General features: G+C 53.1%; 2 protein-coding genes across 5 annotated transcripts in view; one reads left to right on the forward strand and one right to left on the reverse strand.

Moving 5' to 3' along the window:
- Nucleotides 1-3,147, reverse strand: P2RX2 (purinergic receptor P2X 2). Of its 4 annotated transcripts, XM_072722526.1 has the most exons (12): nt 2,890-3,143; nt 2,641-2,776; nt 2,482-2,553; nt 2,323-2,398; nt 2,147-2,243; nt 1,911-1,991; nt 1,660-1,798; nt 1,165-1,295; nt 924-1,014; nt 727-792; nt 558-635; nt 1-413 (listed from the first exon to the last, which is right to left on the reverse strand). In XM_072722526.1, the coding sequence occupies exons 1-12, from the start codon at nt 3,105-3,107 to the stop codon at nt 309-311; spliced, it is 1,290 nt and encodes a 429-aa protein (XP_072578627.1). In that variant the 5' UTR covers nt 3,108-3,143; the 3' UTR covers nt 1-308. The 4 variants fall into 4 exon arrangements, with proteins under 4 accessions (XP_072578627.1, XP_072578628.1, XP_072578626.1 ...); XM_072722527.1 differs by lacking the exon at nt 558-635 and having other exon boundaries at nt 2,890-3,144; XM_072722525.1 differs by having other exon boundaries at nt 1-635; nt 2,890-3,144.
- The window catches only part of LRCOL1 (leucine rich colipase like 1), a 27,959-nt gene continuing 12,570 nt past the window's right edge, over nt 3,106-18,494 (forward strand). The window contains exons 1-2 of the mRNA XM_072725247.1: nt 3,106-3,282; nt 12,844-12,943. Of these exons, the coding sequence (XP_072581348.1) occupies nt 3,106-3,282; nt 12,844-12,943 (277 nt within the window). The remainder of the gene's footprint in view (nt 3,283-12,843; nt 12,944-18,494) is intronic.

Here is an 18,494-nt window from a genome sequence, read left to right on the forward strand (position 1 = left end):
TTCTGGTCACAGGTTTATTGGATTCTGGATGTGTGATTTCTTGGCCATGAAGCAAGCAAAGGGCCGGGTGGGGAGGGGTAAGAGGCCTGTGAGGAAGTCAGGGGAGAATGAGGCAGGGATCTGCCCCTCCCTCCAGGCCTAGGGACATGGCCAGGGTCTGGGTGCCACCCATTTCTGTCAGCCCGTCACCCGGTTGCACGGGGATCTTTGGGTTCCTGGTCTCCGTGGGCTACCAGGGAAGTGCAGACACCAGGGACCCCCCAGGTGGGGCCTTGCTCAAGCAGCAGGATGGAGAGTGTGTGGTGGGCTCAGAGCTGGGCCAGACCTCGGGGATCTGCGAGTGTGGAGTCCTGCCGGGGAGGCTCGGAGGCGCACAGCTGTGGTCCAGTGGTCTGCTCGGGAGTATCCACCATCTGCTTGGGTGGGGGCGGGACAGCCAGAGCTTGGCAGGCCTGGCTGGGGTCTGCAGGGCAGGGAGGGACTGGGGGAGGGGCCTGGCCCAAAACCAGAGCCAGAGTCACCGGCCAGCTACCAGGGGAGTGTCTGGGTGCGCAGACCTTGTCGAATTTCTTATGGCTGTACACCTTGTTTTTGTTCATGAACGTCAGCAAGATCCAGTCACACAGGAAGGAGCCCTGGGCCAGCAAGACCCACGTGTGAAGGCCAGGGCAACACCCTCCTCCCAGCCCCCCACCAAGACCCCAGGCCCAGCATGTATTTCCTTACCACTCCAATGGAAGTCAGTGCTGTGGCCAGATTAATGATGGTGGGAATCAGGCTGAACTTCCCTGCCTTGGGAGGGGAGGCTGCCTTAGATGGTTGTGGGGTCAGGGGCACAGGGGACTCAAGGGAGAATGAGGGAGATGGGACGAGCCAGCTCAGTTCTGGGCCTGCTGGAACCCCTGGAACCCAGGCTGCTTTACCTGTCCATGCACAATGACATCAATGCGGATCCCATAGGCCTTGATGAGTGTGCGGGTTGTGCTGCCGTTTGTCTTGTAATATTTGGCAAACCTGGAAAAGAACGACCCTGAGGAGCATGTGGTGGGCGCCCACTCATCACCTGAGATGAGAAGCTGCAAGACCCCACCAGCCCCTGGCCCGGTTGTGTTGGAGCTACTGCAGCAGGGCCAGCGAGGACCCTGCCCTCCCAAGGCTGTTAACCTGAAGTTGTAGCCAGACGAGGCTGGGATGTGCTTGGGGTCGAGCCTTCGGAAGGAGTATTTGGGGTTGCATTTTGACGCCGGCAGGTCCAGGTCACAGTCCCAGTTGATGACGACTCCAATGACGCCACCCTGCCAAGAAGTGGGCACAGAGACGGGTGTTAGGGAAGGACCCTCAAGAGCCAGGGGATCCTGCCCTGAGACTACTCAGATGGGGTGCTCATCTCTGGGTACCTGGGGCAACTCAGGGCTGAGCCAGGAGTGCTGGGGGAGTGTCCGCTGCTTCTGAAGCATGAGGGGACACCAGTGGCCAGCTGTGTGACCAGGAGTCAATAATTCAGCAGGAGCCCTGCACACCCTGCACGATCGGGTTGGCCGATCATGTTTCTCTCCTCTGCCTGGACAGCGCCAAGGTTGGCAGACCCTTGGTCTACAAGTGGGAGCCAGCACCTGGTCGGAGGGCTGGTTCGCCCACTCCCCTCTGCTGCCCCCTCACCGTATGTGCCAGCTCCGTGAAGTTCTCCCCTGCTTGCTCCACGATGAAGCCCAGCTTGAAGATGGGACAGTAGAGGTCAGAGACCTCATCGAACGTGCAGTGTCTCAGGTAGCCGTCCTCGCGGTGCTCTATGTTGCCCCTGAGGACAACATCGGGTGGGGGAGGAGCAGAAGCTCTGCCCACACACCCCACATTCCCAGGAGGGAGCTCCCATCCCTAGCCCGTTGTCACCATACCCCAGTGGCTCTTACTTGGAGAACTGGAATTTAGGGTAGTGGATGCTGTTCTTGATGAGGATGGTGAAATTTGGGGCCATCTTGCCGAGAAACTGGCTGAGGAGGCACAGACTGGGTGTGTTTCGGGTTCCTGCCCCAGCCCCCCTCCCCAGCACATCCCAGCTCTGGTCACTGAGGTGAGAAAGGGGCAAAATAGTCGTGCTGGGGTGTCCGCTGGGTCCCAGGGAGGTGGGGTCACTGGGCGTGCACACCTGACAGAGGCCCCATCTTCCACTGGGCACCAGCCAGACACTTCGCAGGTCTTGGCTGAGCCTTGGTAGTAGGGTACACAGCGCCCGGTCCGAAGGCCTGTGGGCAGACGTGGGCTCAGGGGCTGAGGGGTGAGGCCCTGCCCCGCCCCGCCCCACCCCGTCCGGCCTGCACTAACCGTTTCCCAGCATGTCCAGCTGCCCCCGCACACAGTCCTCGTCCGAGTCACAGGTGGCGTCGCTGACCCTCACACTCTGGGGAGGAGCCCGCTCGTCAGAAGCCCCACACCTGGGCAGAGTCCCCGCCCTCCAGCCCGCGTGGCCCTCCCCGGCCTCACCTCTGGGCAGTTGCCGAGGGTCTGGGAGGCCGTGACCTCAATCCTGGTGATGATGCTGAACACGCTGCCTCCCTGGGCTCAGAAAGAGGGGACGGTCGGCCAAGGTGGGCGGCGCAGTCACCCCTCGCCCCTTCCCGGGGCCGCGGGCCGCGAGCGCACCTCGGGGGGCTTCACGTACTCCTCCACGTCCCACACTTTGTGCTCGGAGTAGGTGATGCCCTTGACCTTGGTGATGACGGAGCTCTCGGGGCCCGTCTCGCTGTCCTGGTAGCTCTTCTGCACGATGAACACGTACCTGCGGGGCGGGCAGGGCCGCTCTGGGGGCGACCCGGGACCCTGCCCCGCCGGTCGCCGCTGCTCCCGGCCCGGCCCCGGCCCCCGCCCCGGCCCCCGCCCGGCCACACGCACCACACGAAGTAGAGCAGGATGAGCAGCTGCACCGCGCGGTACACGACGCCCAGGCGCCGGTTCTTCACCACGATCACCTTGGGCGTCTCGTAGTCCCAGAGAGCGGCCCAGCAGCCCCCGGCCAGGCGCCGGGCCGCCCCCGCCCCCGCCCCCGCCCCTCCTCCCGCTCCCGCTCCCGCTCCCGCTCCCGCCGGGGGCTTGGGCTCCGCGGCCGCCATGGCCCGGGACTCCGCCCGGGGCGGGAGGCGGCGCGCACCCTGCGGGCTCGGGGCGCGGGCAGGGGAGCCCCACGGCACCGCCCCGGGGCGTGGCCTGGCGCGCCCCGCCCCGCCCCCCGGCCGGGTCCGCGCAGGGCTTGGCGCGCGCGGGGTCTACCTGGCAGGTGCCGGCCAGGTAGGCCCGGAGCGCGGGGCGGGCGGGAGGGCGCACGAGGGCGCACGAGGGCCTCCTGGGGATGCGGGGACGTCCCGGGGGCGCGCACCAGGGGCAGCCCGGGGCACTCCCCTCCCCCGGCCTTGGCGGCGTCCACACGCGTAGGACGTCGTGTTGGCCCAGGGTCTGCGGGGTCCCAAGGCCGTTCTGGTTCCCGCCCGCCCTCGCGTCCCGGCGCAGCCCGCAGCCCTGGGCAGGCTCAGAGCCACTGGGTTCAAGCCCCTGCTCCGCCGAGCGTCCGACCCTCGCGTCTACCCAGTTGGCTGCGGCTCCCAGCTCTGCCTTCAGCCACTTCCAACCCATTTGGTTTCTTTGCGACCAAAGTTGTGGTTTTTTTTATTGATCCTTGTTATATCTTCACCCCATTTCATTATTTTGGAGCAAATCCCAGACATCATAGTATTTCACAGAATGACAAATTTCTTACTTTATTTAGGTGAAATTTACTCAGCCTCTAATTAACTGTCTTAACGAACAATTGTTTAATGAACAATTAAACACTGTTGTGCGACCATCGTTATCTGCTTCTAAGATACTTATATGGTTCGCAAATAAACTCCCCGTTTCCCCCTCCTCCCATGCATTGGCAACCACCAATCTCCTTTCTGCGGATTTATCTCTTTTGTGTATTTCATATAATGGAATCATATGCTGTTTTTCATTTTGTGCCTGCTGTTCTATCACCGGGCATAATGTTTCCAAGGTCCATCCAGGTTGTAGCATGTATCAATACTTCATTCCTTTTTGTGGAAGAATGATTCCAGTGAGTGGTTATTTCACAACTTATCTTTTTTTTTTTTTTTTATGATAGTCACACACACACACACAGAGAGAGAGAGAGAGGCAGAGACACAGGCAGAGGGAGATGCAGGCTCCATGCATTGGAGCCCGACGTGGGATTCGATCCCAGGTCTCCAGGATCGCGCCCTGGGCCAAAGGCAGGCGCCAAACCGCTGCACCACCCAGCGATCCCAATAAATTTGGATTTAGTAATCGATAATAGATTCTTAGAAATGACACCAGAGATGCAAGCAACAAAAGAAAAAAATAGACAAACTGATCTTGTTGAAATTAAAGACTTTTGTGTCTCAAAGAACATGACCAAGACAGTGAAAAATGGCCCACAATGGGAGAAAACACTTGCAAATCATGTATTTGACAAGGGCCTCATGTCCAGAATATATAGAGAATTGTTACAAACCAACAACAAAAAGGCAAATCTAATTTTAAAATTGGCAAAAGATTAAGTAGAAATTTATCCAAGCACATACCATTTCCCCCACTAGAATGGCAATGACTAAATGAGCAGAAACTAACAAGTGTTGACAAGGATGTGCAAGTACTGGAGCCCTGATACACTGCCGACTGGAACATAGAGTGGCTCAGCTGCTTGGATCACGACCTGAGCCAAAGGCAGACACTCAACCACTGAACCACCAAGGTGCCCTCCATTTTCAAATCTAAGGCCACAAATGTTTACTCCCATGTTTTCTTCTAAGAGTTTTATGCTTTTAGTTCTTACATTTAGGTCCTTGATGCATTTTGAGTTAGTTTCTGTATATGGTATGAGGTAGGGGGTCTAAGTTCATTCTTTTGCATGTAGAAACCCAAATTCCTAGGACTATTTGTTGAAAGACTACTCTTTCCCCATTAAATTATTTTGGTACTTGTTAAAAATCAATTTGTTTTATTCTATTTTACATATTTATATTTCACCTCTTGGCTCTCAGTTCAATTCCATAGATCTGCATTTCTACCTTTATGTCAATGAGAGTGGAATTGCTAGATCCTACAGTAACTTGTCTTGATTACTATAGCTTTGTAGTAAGGTTTGAACTTGGAAAGTATAAGTCTTCCACTTCTTTTTCTTTTTCAAGATTATTTTGGCAACTCCAGGTCCCTTGCATTTCCATATGAATTTTAGGATCAGTGTATCCATTTCTGCACCTGTAACTTTGATAGGGATTGTACTGAACCCTTTTTTTTTTAAATATTTTTATTTATTTATTTATTTATGATAGTCACAGAGAGAGAGAGAGAGGCAGAGACATAGGCAGAGGGAGAAGCAGGCTCTACGCACCGGGAGCCTGACGTGGGATTCGATCCCGGGTCTCCAGGATCGCGCCCCGGGCCAAAGGCAGGCGCTAAACCGCTGCGCCACCCAGGGATCCCTGAACCCTTAATTTGTATTTATTTACGATAGTCACACACACACAGAGAGAGAGAGAGATCTCTCTCATGATCTCGTGATCCTGGGGTCCTGAGATCTAGTCCTGTATCAGGCTCCCTGCAAGAAGCCTGCTTCTCCCTCTGCCTATGTCTCTGCTTCTCTCTGTATCTCTCATGAATAAATAAATAAAATCTTTTTAAAAATAAAAAAAAAAAGATTTGGTTGGGGGATGCCTGGGTAGCTCAACAGTTTGGCACCTGCCTTTGGGCTGGGGCATGATCCTGGGGTCCCGGGATGGAGTCCTGCATTGAGCTCCCTGAATGGAGCCTGCTTTTCCCTCTGTGTCTCTGCCTCTCTCTCTCTCTCTCACGAATAGATAAATAAAATTAAATATATATATATTTGTTGGGACGCCTGAATGGCTCAGTGGTTGAGTGTCTGTCTTTGGCTTAGAGCATGATGCCGGAGTCCCAGGATTGAGTTCTGCATTGGGCTCCCCAAAGAACCTGCTTCTGCCTCTGCCTATGTCTCTGCCTCTCTCTGTGTGTCTCTCATGAATAAATAAATAAAATCTTTAAAAAAAAAAAGATTTGGCAATGGATTCTTGTAAATTACAACAAAGATATAAACAAAAAAATAGATAAACTGGACTTCACCAAAATTAACAACCGTGCTTCGAAGGATGCCATTGAGAAAGTGAAAACCCCCACAGAATGGGAGAAAATATTTGCAAATCACATATATGATAAGGATTTGTATCTTTTAAAAATTTTTTTTTTTTTATGATAGTCACAGAGAGAGAGAGAGAGAGAGAGAGAGAGAGAGAGGCAGAGACACAGGCAGAGGGAGGCAGGCTCCATGCAGCGGGAGCCCGACGTGGGATTCGATCCCAGGTCTCCAGGATCGCACCCTGGGCCAAAGGCAGGCGCCAAACCGCTGCGCCACCCAGGGATCCCAAGGATTTGTATCTTAAAAAAACAACCCTCTTATAATGATGACGAATAATGGATTAAAAAATGGGCAAAGTTAAAAAAAAAAGGGCAAAGTATCTGAATAGAAATTTTTCCAAAGAAGATACACAAATGGCCCATAAGTACATGAAAAAACTCTCGACATCATTAGTCAGGAGGAAGATATCACTACATACCACCGGGAAAGACATCCAACATTGTTGGAAAGGATGTGGGAAAATCACATTCTTCTTACATCTGATGGGAATGTAGATATGCTGCAGCCACTGTGGAAAGCTGTGTGGCAGTATATCAAAAGATTTGAACCTAGAGTTATCACAGGATCCACAATTCTACCTTTAGGTGGAAATGAAATGAAATGAAAACATGTTTTTTTTTTTAATTTTTTTTTTTAAATTTATTTATGATAGTCACAGAGAGAGAGAGAGAGAGGCAGAGACACAGGCGGAGGGAGAAGCAGGCTCCATGCACCGGGAGCCCGACGTGGGATTCGATCCCGGGTCTCCAGGATCGCGCCCTGGGCCAAAGGCAGGCGCCAAACCGCTGCGCCACCCAGGGATCCCGAAAACATGTTTTCATGCAGAAACTTGTACATAAGTGTTCATAGCATTACACATAATGACGAAGATTGGAAACAGCCTGAATGTCTATCAACTGATGGATGAATAAATAATACATGGTATATCCATGCAATGAAATAGAACTCTGAGATAAATAGAATAAAGTACCTTATATGTTCCATATGTTACAACATAGGTGAACCTAGAAAACATCATGCTAGTGAAAAAAGCTAGTCCCCGAAGGCCACCTGTTGTATGAGTCCACTTATATAAAACATCCAAAATAGGCAAATCCATAGAGAGAAAAGCACATTAGTGGTGCCAGGGGCTGGGTAAAGGGGGCAGCAAGTACAGACTACAGGGTCATGGTGCTGCCTGGGTGCGTGGTGGGATGGGCCACTGCTCCCTGTTGCCTATGGCCTGGGGATGACAGAGACCCTGCCCCCAGACCTGCAGATGTTGGTGTTGGCAGAGAGGGTCTCTATGCCTTAGAAGGGGGTGCCTGGTGAGTATGTGCCCCTTAGGAGCACAGGGTACATGGCTTTCCCGCTGGCCAGGGGCTGGTCACTGTGTATCTGGTGCAGTGACCAGCCTGATGCCAACAGCCAGGAGGGGCACACATCCTCACTCAGCATCTGGCACACTGACCTGACCAATAGAGGCTTTTATAAAGTCTTCTGGATCCAGTCGAAATTCAGGTATGTCAGGTGAAGGAGAACAGCTCTTCCGGGAGGCCAAGTGGAGGGAACATCGCTGACTCCGAGCACAGAGGTGGGTGCCAGAGCGAGAGGACGGTTGGGGTGCGCAGGGCAGTCGGGAGCCTGGGACACAGGGTTTGAGAAAGAGAAGACAAGAAGTGATGAATAATTGAAGCAAATTTCCTGATTTGAGCAAAGACTTGAATCTGCAGGTGGGTATGGCTTGTTGGGTCCCAGGGAGGATGACTTTAGGAAAGGGCCCAGACAGTCTGGGTTAGATGTTTAAATTCCAGGGATGAAGACAGGTGGACTCAAAGAGTGTGCACTCCGTGGCTCACCTGGCTCCCTGTCCGCGAGGCCCCGCCCTGGCAGCGTGCACAGGCATTTTTGTCTTCTGCATACACTCGGCGCATCTTCCTCATCTTTTCTCAGAGAAAAGGTATGCTAGGTAACCTCGCGTTTGTCCCAGAATTTACTGATTTCTGTTCTTGAGATGGGTTTCCTGCCCTGTGTCATTAGGAATGACGTCCTGCAAGGAGAGGGAAGGGCCCCGGGGAAGGCTCCAGTTACTAGCGTACAAGCAGCGTCTCACGTTCAGTGTGGAGTCGATGTTCGACTGGCTCGGGGACGCGAAGCACTTACAGTGAATTTCTGACGTATCCAGTCTGCTGGAAAGAAAATTAAGAAATCAAATGGGAGCGGCTGGCTGGTTCAGTTGGTAGAGCGCGTGACTCTTGATCCTTGTGGGTTCAAGTCCCACACTGGGCAAAGAGCTTACTTAAGAAAATAAAAGTGTGTGTGTGGTGGCGGGGCGGGGGGGGGGGGGGTACCAGAAAACCCTCCTGTTTAATCAAAGAAAGCAGTAAAATGAAAACAGTTAATGCTAACTCCCCAGGCTGGGAGAAAGCCAATGTGGACTTTAGTCAAGGAATTTGTAAGAACAGCCAGTGTCCATTAAAACTCATAATTTGCATAATACTTTTAAGATATTTTATTTATTTATTTGAGAGGGAGACAGCACAAGCAGGGCGAGCAGCAGAGGCAGAGGAAGAAGCACATCCCCACTGAACGGGGAGCCCAGCTCGGACTTCACCTGAGCTGAAGGCAGATGCTTAACGGACTGAGCCACCCAGGCGCCCCATATAATACTTTAAAAAATAAGTTAAAGAAATTAGTCTTGGGATCCCGGGGTGGCTCAGCGGTTGAGCATCTGCCTTTGGCCCAGGGCGTGATCCTGGAGTCCCGGGATCAAGTCCCGCGTCGGGCTCCCTGCATGGAGCCTGCTTCTCCCTCTGCCTGTGTCTCTGCCTCTCTCTCTTTGTGTGTCTCTCGTGAATAAATAAATAAAATCTTTTTAAAAAATTTTTAAAAATTAAAAAAAAAAGAAATTAGTCTTAGGAGGACTGAGTCTCAATAGTTTTTCAAGTGGAGAAGTTTACAAATGAAAAAATTAAGTTATTCAATTGAATTCTAAAACCTTTGGTTAACAGGAAATATTACACTATGGCAAGAATCGAATAAAAATATCTATAAATAACAATATAAAACAACCAAGTTATAAGTAAAAGTTCAAAATAAAAAGTAAAAATAGATTTCCTTTATTGATATCAGATTCACATGCCTTATTTTTTTTCCATTTGGAGTGGAATTCATTGTTTCTAGTATCTTCCCAGGGTTGTGCAAACATCAAAATCTGACTTTAGAGCATTCCCTGCCCAGAACAGCAGCTGCATACCCATCCCCAGTGCCCGGCCCCTGCTCCTGGACCCCCTGGACACCAGGACACCAGGACTGCCTGAACCCCTGGACCCCCTGGACTCCCTCTGGACCCCAGGACCCTCTGGGCCCCTTGGACCCCAGGACCCCCAGACCCTGGACCCACTGGACCCCAGGACCCTCTGGACCCCCTGGGCCCCCTGGGCCCTCTGGACCTCTGGACCCCAGGATCCTCTGGGTCCCTCGACCCCTGGACCCCTGGACCCGCTGGACCCCAGGACCCTCTGGACCCCCTGGGCCCCCTGGACCCCAGGACCCCCAGACCCTGGACCTTCTGGACCCCAGGACCCCCTGGAACTCAGGACACCCCTGGACCTCTGGACCCTCTGGACTCCAGGACCCCTGAACTCCCTGGGCCCCCTGGACCCCAGGACCCCCAGACCCTGGACCTTCTGGACCCCAGGACCCCCTGGACCCCAGGACCCCCCTGGACCTCTGGACCCTCTGGACTCCAGGACCCCTGAACTCCCTGGCCCCCTGGACCCCAGAACCCCAGGTCCCCCAGGACCCCTGCACCCTCTGGATCCCAGGACCCCTGGACTTCCTCAGCCCCCTGGGCCCCTGGACGTTTGGACCCCAGGACCCCCTGGGCCCCCTGGACTCCTGGACCAGGGGACTCCTGTGTCTCCACCAGTGCGCCTGTGTGCAGCCCAGGCATCTGGGCTCCCTCCACACCCAGCTGCCGGGCTCCGGGCTGGGGTGCAGAGCCACTTGGACCCTGTGGGGACTTGGACCCGAGAAAGAACCACCCCTGCGCGCAGCCAGCCTACAGGGCCTGAGAAACAATACCGACAGATGGCCCTCCAGATGTGTGCCTCATTCTGCATCAGCTGTCTGTTGACACAACCATGTCCCCAACTGGACCAAGCACGCCCAGCTGGCAGGGGACGCACAATCCTTTCCTCTCAGAGCCTAGCACCTGGTTAATAAGGAATACGCTGGTGCACGTACCGATGGGTGAATGGTGTCTGCAGACACGAGTGAAGGCCACCCCCTGAGGCAAACAGGCCATTGATCCAGAACTTGGGAGCCAGCCCCCAGGTGGGACCGGGGAACCCACAGGTGGGGATGCTGTGCCCAGAGGAGAGTAGAGGGCAGCCCACCCGACTGGCTAGGGTGCATATTTGGCTGGTCCTGACTTGGAAAGGGGGAAGTGGGGGGATCTGGGGTCACTGACCCGGTGCTGGCTGTCCAGCCAGTTGCTGCCTTGGCTGTGGTCAGCTTCCCCGGCCCCTGTGTGCAGGGGACATGCCTGCTTACATTCGGTCCCTCCTGAGAATGGTGGACGACTCTCGTGGGGTGGAAGGTGGGGACAGGGTGGAGACAGGACGGGACGGTGGGACATGTTCCAGTGATGCCACGGCACTATGCCCTGGGCTCCCTTGGCCTTGGGCCTCCTGGTTCTCCCTTGGGGGTTAGAGTCTTTTCTGGAATTACAGCTTGGCTGGTCACAGAGGAGCAGCTGAGGCCCAAGATAAAAAGGTAGGACCAGGGACGCCTGGGTGGCTCAGTGGTTGAGCATCTGCCTTAGGCTCAGGACGTGATCCTGGAGTCCCGGGATCGAGTCCCATGTTGGGCATCCTGTGGGGAGCCTGCTTCTCCCTCTGCCTGTGTCTCTGCCTCTCTCTCTGTGTGTCTCATGAATGAATAAATAAAAATCCTTAAAAAAAAAATCCTTTAAAAAAAAGGAGGGGTGCAGCCTGGGTGACTTGGTGGTTTAGTGCCGCCTTCAGCTCAGGTCGTGATCCTGGAGTCCCAGGTTCAAGTCCCGCGTCGGGCTCCCTGCATGGAGCCTGCTTCTCCCTCTGCCTGTGTCTCTGTCTCTCTTTCTCTGTCTCTCATGAATAAATAAATAAAATCTTAAAAAAAAAAAAAAAAGGTAGGACCACCAACTACTTGAGCAATTATCAAGTGCAAGGGAGAGATTTCCTGCAAGAACCGTCCACTCTCACACATTCACCGGTGTGGCCTGCTTCTCTGTGTGTAAGTGGGCCAAGGCTGCCTGCCTGGGGCCAGTGCCCTGGTCAAGGCCATGCCACCTCTTCTCAGGCAGTGAAAGAGGCAGGGTGGGTAAGGCCCCAGTGGGAGGGGTTTGTGCTCAAAATATAGTAGTCATGATTCAGGGAGTAATTTATTGGGATCTGTAATCTTTGGCAAGGTTTGGCATCAAGATTTTATTTGCCAGATCAAAATACTGTGGAATCATACCTGATATTGGGGTTTGGAAGGAAAGATGTCTGGTCTGAGAGATTGATTAACAAATATCCAAGAAATGAGACTCCATTCATAGAAGAATATATTCTTTTAAAGATTTTATTTATGGAGGGGATCCCTGGGTGGCGCAGCAGTTTGGTGCCTGCCTTTGGCCCAGGGTATGATCCTGGAGACCCGGGATCGAATCCCACGTCGGGCTCCTGGTGCATGGAGCCTGCTTCTCCCTCTGCCTGTGTCTCTGCCTCTCTCTCTCTCTCTCTCTGTGTGTGACTATCATAAATAAAATTAAAAAAAAAATTTAAAGATTTTATTTATGGAATGCCTGGGTGGCTCAGCAGCTGGGCATCTGCCTTTGGCTCAGGGCATGATCCCAGAGTCCCAGGATCAAGTCCCACATCAGGCTTCCTGCGTGGAGTCTGCGTCTCCCTCTGCCTGTGTCTCTGCCTCTCTCTCTCTCTCTCTGTGTCTCTCATGAATAAATAAATAAAATCTTAATTTTTAAAAAAATATTTTATTTATTCATTTGACTCCCCTTATTTTAAAATACTCTTTTTTTTTTCTTTTTATTTATTTATGATAGTCACAGAGAGAGAGAGAGAGGCAGAGACATAGGCAGAGGGAGAAGCAGGCTCCATGCTCCGGGAGCCCGACGTGGGATTCGATCCCGGGTCTCCAGGATCGCGCCCTGGGCCAAAGGCAGGCGCCAAACGGCTGCGCCACCCAGGGATCCCCCATCTTAAAATACTCTTATATGGGGGTGCCTGGGTGGCTCAGTGAAGCGCCTACCTTCCATCTCAGGGTCCTGGGATCAAGCCCCATGTCAGCCTCCCTGCTCAGTGGGGAGTTTGCTTCTCCTTCTACCTGCCCCCTGCTGCTCGAGCTCACTCTCTTTCTCTCTCAAATAAATAAAATATTAAAAAAAGCAAAATAAGTGGGGGCCGTGAGCGCCCATTCTTTGAGTTCGGAACAACCATAGCCTCAGGGCTGTGGCCTGTGATTCACTGTGTTGAGACACACATAGGCACTTGGCCGTTGCAGCCACTGCATTGTGTGCAGTTCAGGGGCGTTAGGCGCATCCACACCGCTGTCAGCTGCCACCACCGTCCACCTCCAGGACTCTCTCATCTTTCCAGATGGATGCTCTGTCCCCACTAAACCCTGACCCCACCCAGACCCTGGCGTCCACCATCTACCCCGTGTCTGTGAGTCTGCCCGTGGCTCTGGGGCCCCCAGGTCAGTGGAGTCACGTGGCGTCTGCTGATGACCAGCTCCCTCCCTCAGCATCATGTCCTCGGGGCTCGTCTGGGTCGCGGCAGGTGTCAGAAGTTCCTTCCTTCTGAGGCTGAACCATAGTCCATTCTAGGGTTGGACCCCGTTTTGTTCATCCTTCATCCTGGACACGTAGACTGTTTCCCACTCTTGGCTGTGGACAGTGGTGGGCTGGAGATTCTCTGTGTGGACAGTGTGTTCCTGTGGGATGTGAACTGTGGGACGGATCAGGCACATCAGGCCCATTTTATAAACTGGTCTATGAACTTTTCAAGAACCCATGAAAAGGTCTGAGACCATAAAGTCTCTTTTTTTTTTTTTAAAGATTTTATTCATCCATTCATGAGAGACAAAGAGAGAGAGGCAGAGACACAGGCAGAGGGAGAAGCAGGCTCCATGCAGGGAGCCTGGTGTGGGACTCGATCCCGGGACTCCAGGATCATGCCCTGGTGCTCAACCGCTGAGTCACCCACGCGTCCCAGTTTGAAACTTTATTTTTTTTAAAGATTTTTTTTATTTATTCATGAGAGACACAGAGAGAGAGAGAGACAGAGACACAGGCAGAGGGAGAAGCAGGCTCCATGCAGGGAGCCGGATACGGGACTTGATCCCGGGTCTCCAGGATGACACCCTGGGCTGCAGGTGGCGCTAAACCGCTGAGCCCCCCGGGCTGCCCCAGTTTGAAACTTTAAAATGTTCAAGTTGTGATTCAGATTTAGCTTTTATATAGTTATAATACTTACATTCATTAGGTTTGATATGATATGGAAATAGGACTTTCAAAATTCATACAATGGCTATGGATTTGACCATTTATCTTCAAAATCATTTCTCCGACTCCATCGTCTGGTGTTATTTCTCCAGAATATGCGCTGAGGGGCATCTGGGAGCTCTGACCTACAGCGAGGGGGCAGAGGGGTTCCTGTGCCGTTCCCACTGTCCCTCCAGCCCCTGGCTCGTGGGGCTTACCCATCAGCAGAAAGGGGTGCCGCCCAGCAGGTAGCTCAACACAGGGACTGATGCGTCTGCACCCCAGGAGGGGAATGCCCTGGCCCTACCCTGATCTGCATGGCCCGCCTCCAGGACAGGGAGGCATGAATGTCTGTGGTTAACTTACCCTACTGGTGGTAGGATAAGTCAGGCCCCGGAGGACTGGTGTAGATGTACCACAGGACTGGTTAGGGCACTTATTGGGCTTCTCAGGTTGGTCCTGGGGTGGGGAGGCCATAGCCACTGGCCCAGTGCCGGTCATCCAGGGCCAGCTGAGAGACCATGGCCAGCCAACCCGGGTTGGCTTCTGTAGTCTGGTGCTCAGAGTTCCACTTTCATGGACGGTCTGGCCATCGTCTGTATGTTCAGTCTTCTGGAACCAAAAGGCGGGCCTCGGGGTGCACTATGGAGATACCTGGTGGCTTCATATAAGAGCTATTTCTGAATGGTGTGAACGAGAGCCCGACCTCAGGGGCCTGGGAGCCTGGGAAATGCTGGTGGGCGCAACAGGTGGGCAGCCTCAGGATCCCCCATGACCTCTGGGCCTGAGGCCACCCAGAAGGCCTTGCTCATGGTCACCATCCACTATGCTGGGCAGTGCGTGGGGAACCCCCAAACTACATCAACCTGCTAGCAGGTGAGACCCACACTAGCACGGATGTGTCTCTTCTTTGCTGCTGCTTCTTTTGAGACAAAAATATTTAGACACCATCACATACTGAAATAGGCCTTGAAGTTCCTTTTAAAAGGTAAAAAGTAGAAGACTAATGCCATGGTTTGTGCCAGGTCCAGTGGCTTCTCTCTTCTCTCTTCCTCTGTGTCTGTCATTCTTCAGCGACTGCGGATCAAGCAGGCTCAGAGTTTATGCTACCGCATCTCCTTTGAAACCAGTTAGCAAACTTGTGAATGAAATGCCCTAGCAGGGCTTCTGTTGTGTGTGGGCCACAGTTTATTGCAGATAAATTGAAGTATAAAGTTATAGAAAAAAAAAAAAAAGAAAAAAAAAGTTATAGAAAACCCCAAACGCAGACAGGTGATGTATCCTGTGACTTGCTATTTTTGCTAAGAAAACTATAAATGGTGCTAACCTCCTCTTGCCTTTCTGAGATGTCTTGTGTTGCTGAATTTGTCCTTACGGGAATTTGCATTTCACACTGGCAACAGGTAGTTCCTGGGTATTTCTGTGGAGGAGAAATGATACTGTGCTGACGCATATTGTAAGCACTCGGGGAAGATGCTGTCGTTGGTTGTTCAGACCAGCAAGTGCTCCTGTGGGTGTGAGATGAGCGGGAGGTAAACCAGAGTCACCGTGGCCCCCTCCCTGATGCTTGCTCCCCTACCCCAGCACCTCTGCCCGGCTCTGGCTCCAGAGTCTCCTCATGACCTTCCTATCCATGGAGCCTGCCCCCATCAAGGCATCACGGGGCAGCCCTGTGCCCTCTCCAGGGCTCTGCTCCCAGGCTGGCCTCCTCCATCTATGTCCTCTCCGAGCACGTAGGCCCCCGTGTGTCTGCCTTTCTCCCAGGGGGATTCTGTGTTTCTGAGTACAGGCCAGCCCAGGGGACAGCTTGCCTTGCAGTTGGGGGTGATCCGGGCCTCAGGACCTGAACAGTCTGGGAAGCTCAGCGAACAGAATTCCACTGTGCTTTGCAGCACACGTGACCCCAGCAACGAACCAAGGGGTAGAATGAGCATGGCTTCACTGGAATCATCTGGAAACCACACCAGTGGGACTGTGGGAACCCACCTCTCACCTCATAGACAGGGAGACAGGGTCCAGAAAGGCTCAGCTGTCCCTCTCAAGTCCCCGCAGTGAATGAGGGAACCTGGGATGGGCACACCAAGGTCTGAGTTTGAGACTCCAGGGCCTTGGCTTGGGGGCTGGCAGTCCTGAAGGGAGCCCTGCCACGGGTGCAGGAAGACAAATTCCAGGAGAGGTTCTGGAATGTGGACGAGGGGGCGGGGAGAGCATAGGCCTGGGGTAGAGGTTCAGAGTTGAGTTGGGGGGACAGCCAGTCCTGCACCACAGGGCTTTGGGAGACAGCGTGTGGGGGTTTTGAGGCATCAGTGTCAGAACGCTTCCCAGGGCTCTGACCGCTGGAGGTATTGGAAAGAATGGGGGGAGAAGGCTGATGGACTCCAGGTTGTACTACGGGATGATGGAAGGCTCTGGAACTAGATAGGGGAGGTGGTTGTGCAACATTAAGAATGCACTAGATGGAGGTGCCCAGGGGGCTCAGTCGGTGAAGCATCCAACTCAGTTCTGGCTCTGCCTGCATTGGGCTCCACACTCAGCAGGGAGTCTGCTTGGGATGCTCTCCCTCTTTCTCCCTGCTCCTCCCTGCACTTGCTCTCCGTGCTCGTGCTCTCTCTCTCTCCAAGTGAATAAATGAATCTAAAAAAAAAAAAAAAAAGGGCAGCAGCCCAGGTGGCTCAGCGGTTTAGCACCACCTTCAGCCCTGGGTGTGATCCTGGAGACCTGAGATCGAGTCCCACGTCGGGCTCCCTGCATGGAGCCTGCTTCTCCCTCTGCCTCTCTCTCTCTCTCTGTGTCTCTCATGAATAAATAAAATATTTATTACAAAAGAAAAAAAGAAAAAGCACCAAATGCCACTAAATTGTTCATTCTCTTTTTAAAAATTTTACAAAGACATGTATTTGAGACAGAGAGTGTGCATGTGAGAGAGCACGAGCCAAGGAGTGGCTGAGGCCGAGGGAGGAGCAGACTCCCCACTGAGCAGGGAGCCTGATGTGGGGCTCCCTGCGGTCATGACCTGAGCTGAAGCAGACACTTCACTGACTGAGCCACCCAGGCACCCTGAATTGTTCTCTTTCAAATGGTTGGCTTTGTTACGTGACTATCACCTCAATTAATTGAGAGAGAGCGTGCCCTTGTGCCACGCAGGCGGAGGGGCTGAGGGAGAGGGAGAACCCCAAGCAGTCTCCCTGCTGAGTGCGGAGATAGGTACAGAGCTCGACCTTGCAACCCTGAGGTCACGACCTGAGCCAAAACCAAGGGTCAGATGTTTCACTGACTGAGCCACCCAGGTGCCCCAATATCACTTTATTTTAAAAAATAAAAGAATGAGGGATCCCTGGGTGGTGCAGCGGTTTGGCGCCTGCCTTTGACCCAGGGCGCAATCCTGAAGACCCGGGATCGAATCCCACGTCGGGCTCCCTGCATGGAGCCTGCTTCTCCCTCTGCCTGTGTCTCTGCCTCTCTCTCTCTCTCTGTGACTATCATAAATAAATAAAAATTAAAAAAATAAAAAAATAAAAGAATGAGAGGCAAAAATGAGATCCAAACTGTCAGCTTCATGAATGACCAGGCAACCCGCCAAACACCTTCAGGTGGGTGCAGCTCAGGCTTCGATCTGAGGCTGACCTGGGATCCTAACCCACATGCAGGACAGGAGAGTCACCTGCGCCCACTTCCCCAACCTGCAGGTGCCCCTCCCCGCCCTCACACAGCACGATTGCGGGGCAGGTACTGCCTACCTGTGGGGGAGACAGGAGCTGGACTGAGCAGGGAGCTCAGCAGTGAGGCTCTCAGGGGCCCTGGGTGCTCTCTAATGCCAGAGCTTCCTGTTTCACTCAGAGACTCAGAAATCAGTTCCTGGAGAAAGGGATGTTGGAAATTCGTTTTCCGTTCAATGATAGAGATTTGCTATCAGGCCTTAGAAGACACAGGGAGGAACCTTAAGTGGGCACTGGTGAGTGCAGGAAGCCAGGCTAGTCTGGAAGGGCTGCATCTGGATGGTTCCAACTCTAGGACATTGGGGACCAAGGAAGATGCCCCCCAATCCGTGGTTGCCAGGGTGTCGTGGGCAGGAGGAACAGGTGCAACACTCCGTGTGCTAATGTGCTGGCATTTGTCCAACACACAGAACATCCAGTACCTGGAGCAAGCCTAGGCCGCAGTGGCCTTGGGGTTGTGATAATCGCCCACGTGAGTTAATGTGACGGAAATAGGCAGGGGGCACGGGCCCTATGGGAACTCACCGTGCCTTTTTTTTTTTTTTTTAAGATTTTAAATAAATATTTATTCATGACAGACAAAGAAAGAGAGAGAGAGAGAGAGATTGAGAGAGACACAGGCAGAGGGAGAAGCAGGCCCCATGCAGGGAGCCCGACGTGGGACTTGATCCTGGATCTCCAGGATCACACCCCGGTGGAAGGCGGCGCTAAACCGCTGAGCCACCAGGGCTGCCCTCACCGTGCTTTTTGCACAATTTTTCTGTAAACTTAAAACTGCTCTAGAAAATATCATCTATTAATTTTTAAGAATTTATTTTGCAAAAAAAAAAAAGAATCTATTTTGCAAGAGAAAGATTGGGCAGGGGTGGGGGAAGGTTGTGGGTGCCCACCCGGGGGCCGTGGGGACAGGGCTGGCGTCTGGGGCGCTGGCCAGCCGTGAGCCCAATGGCGTGTGCTGGGCATCTGGTCTTGCTGCTCCTCCTGCTGCCCACATCCATGGCCTGGAGGACCAGGATCCCGTTCCCGTCCCATAAGGTAAGTGTACACC

Source organism: Vulpes vulpes, chromosome 10 (assembly GCF_048418805.1).
Source record: "Vulpes vulpes isolate BD-2025 chromosome 10, VulVul3, whole genome shotgun sequence".
NCBI lineage: Eukaryota > Metazoa > Chordata > Mammalia > Carnivora > Canidae > Vulpes > Vulpes vulpes.

Bases quoted from the DNA above. Each gene is read 5' to 3' on its own strand.
- P2RX2 (XM_072722525.1), bottom strand. From the start codon at position 3,107: ATGGCGGCCGCGGAGCCCAAGCCCCCGGCGGGAGCGGGAGCGGGAGCG. The intron at 2,244-2,322 runs GTTAGTGCAGGC...GTCTGCCCACAG, and splicing joins GCTGGACATGCTGGGAAACG to GCCTTCGGACCGGGCGCTGT. The intron at 1,296-1,659 runs GTGAGGGGGCAG...ACTTCTTGGCAG, and splicing joins TCACGGAGCTGGCACATACG to GGTGGCGTCATTGGAGTCGT.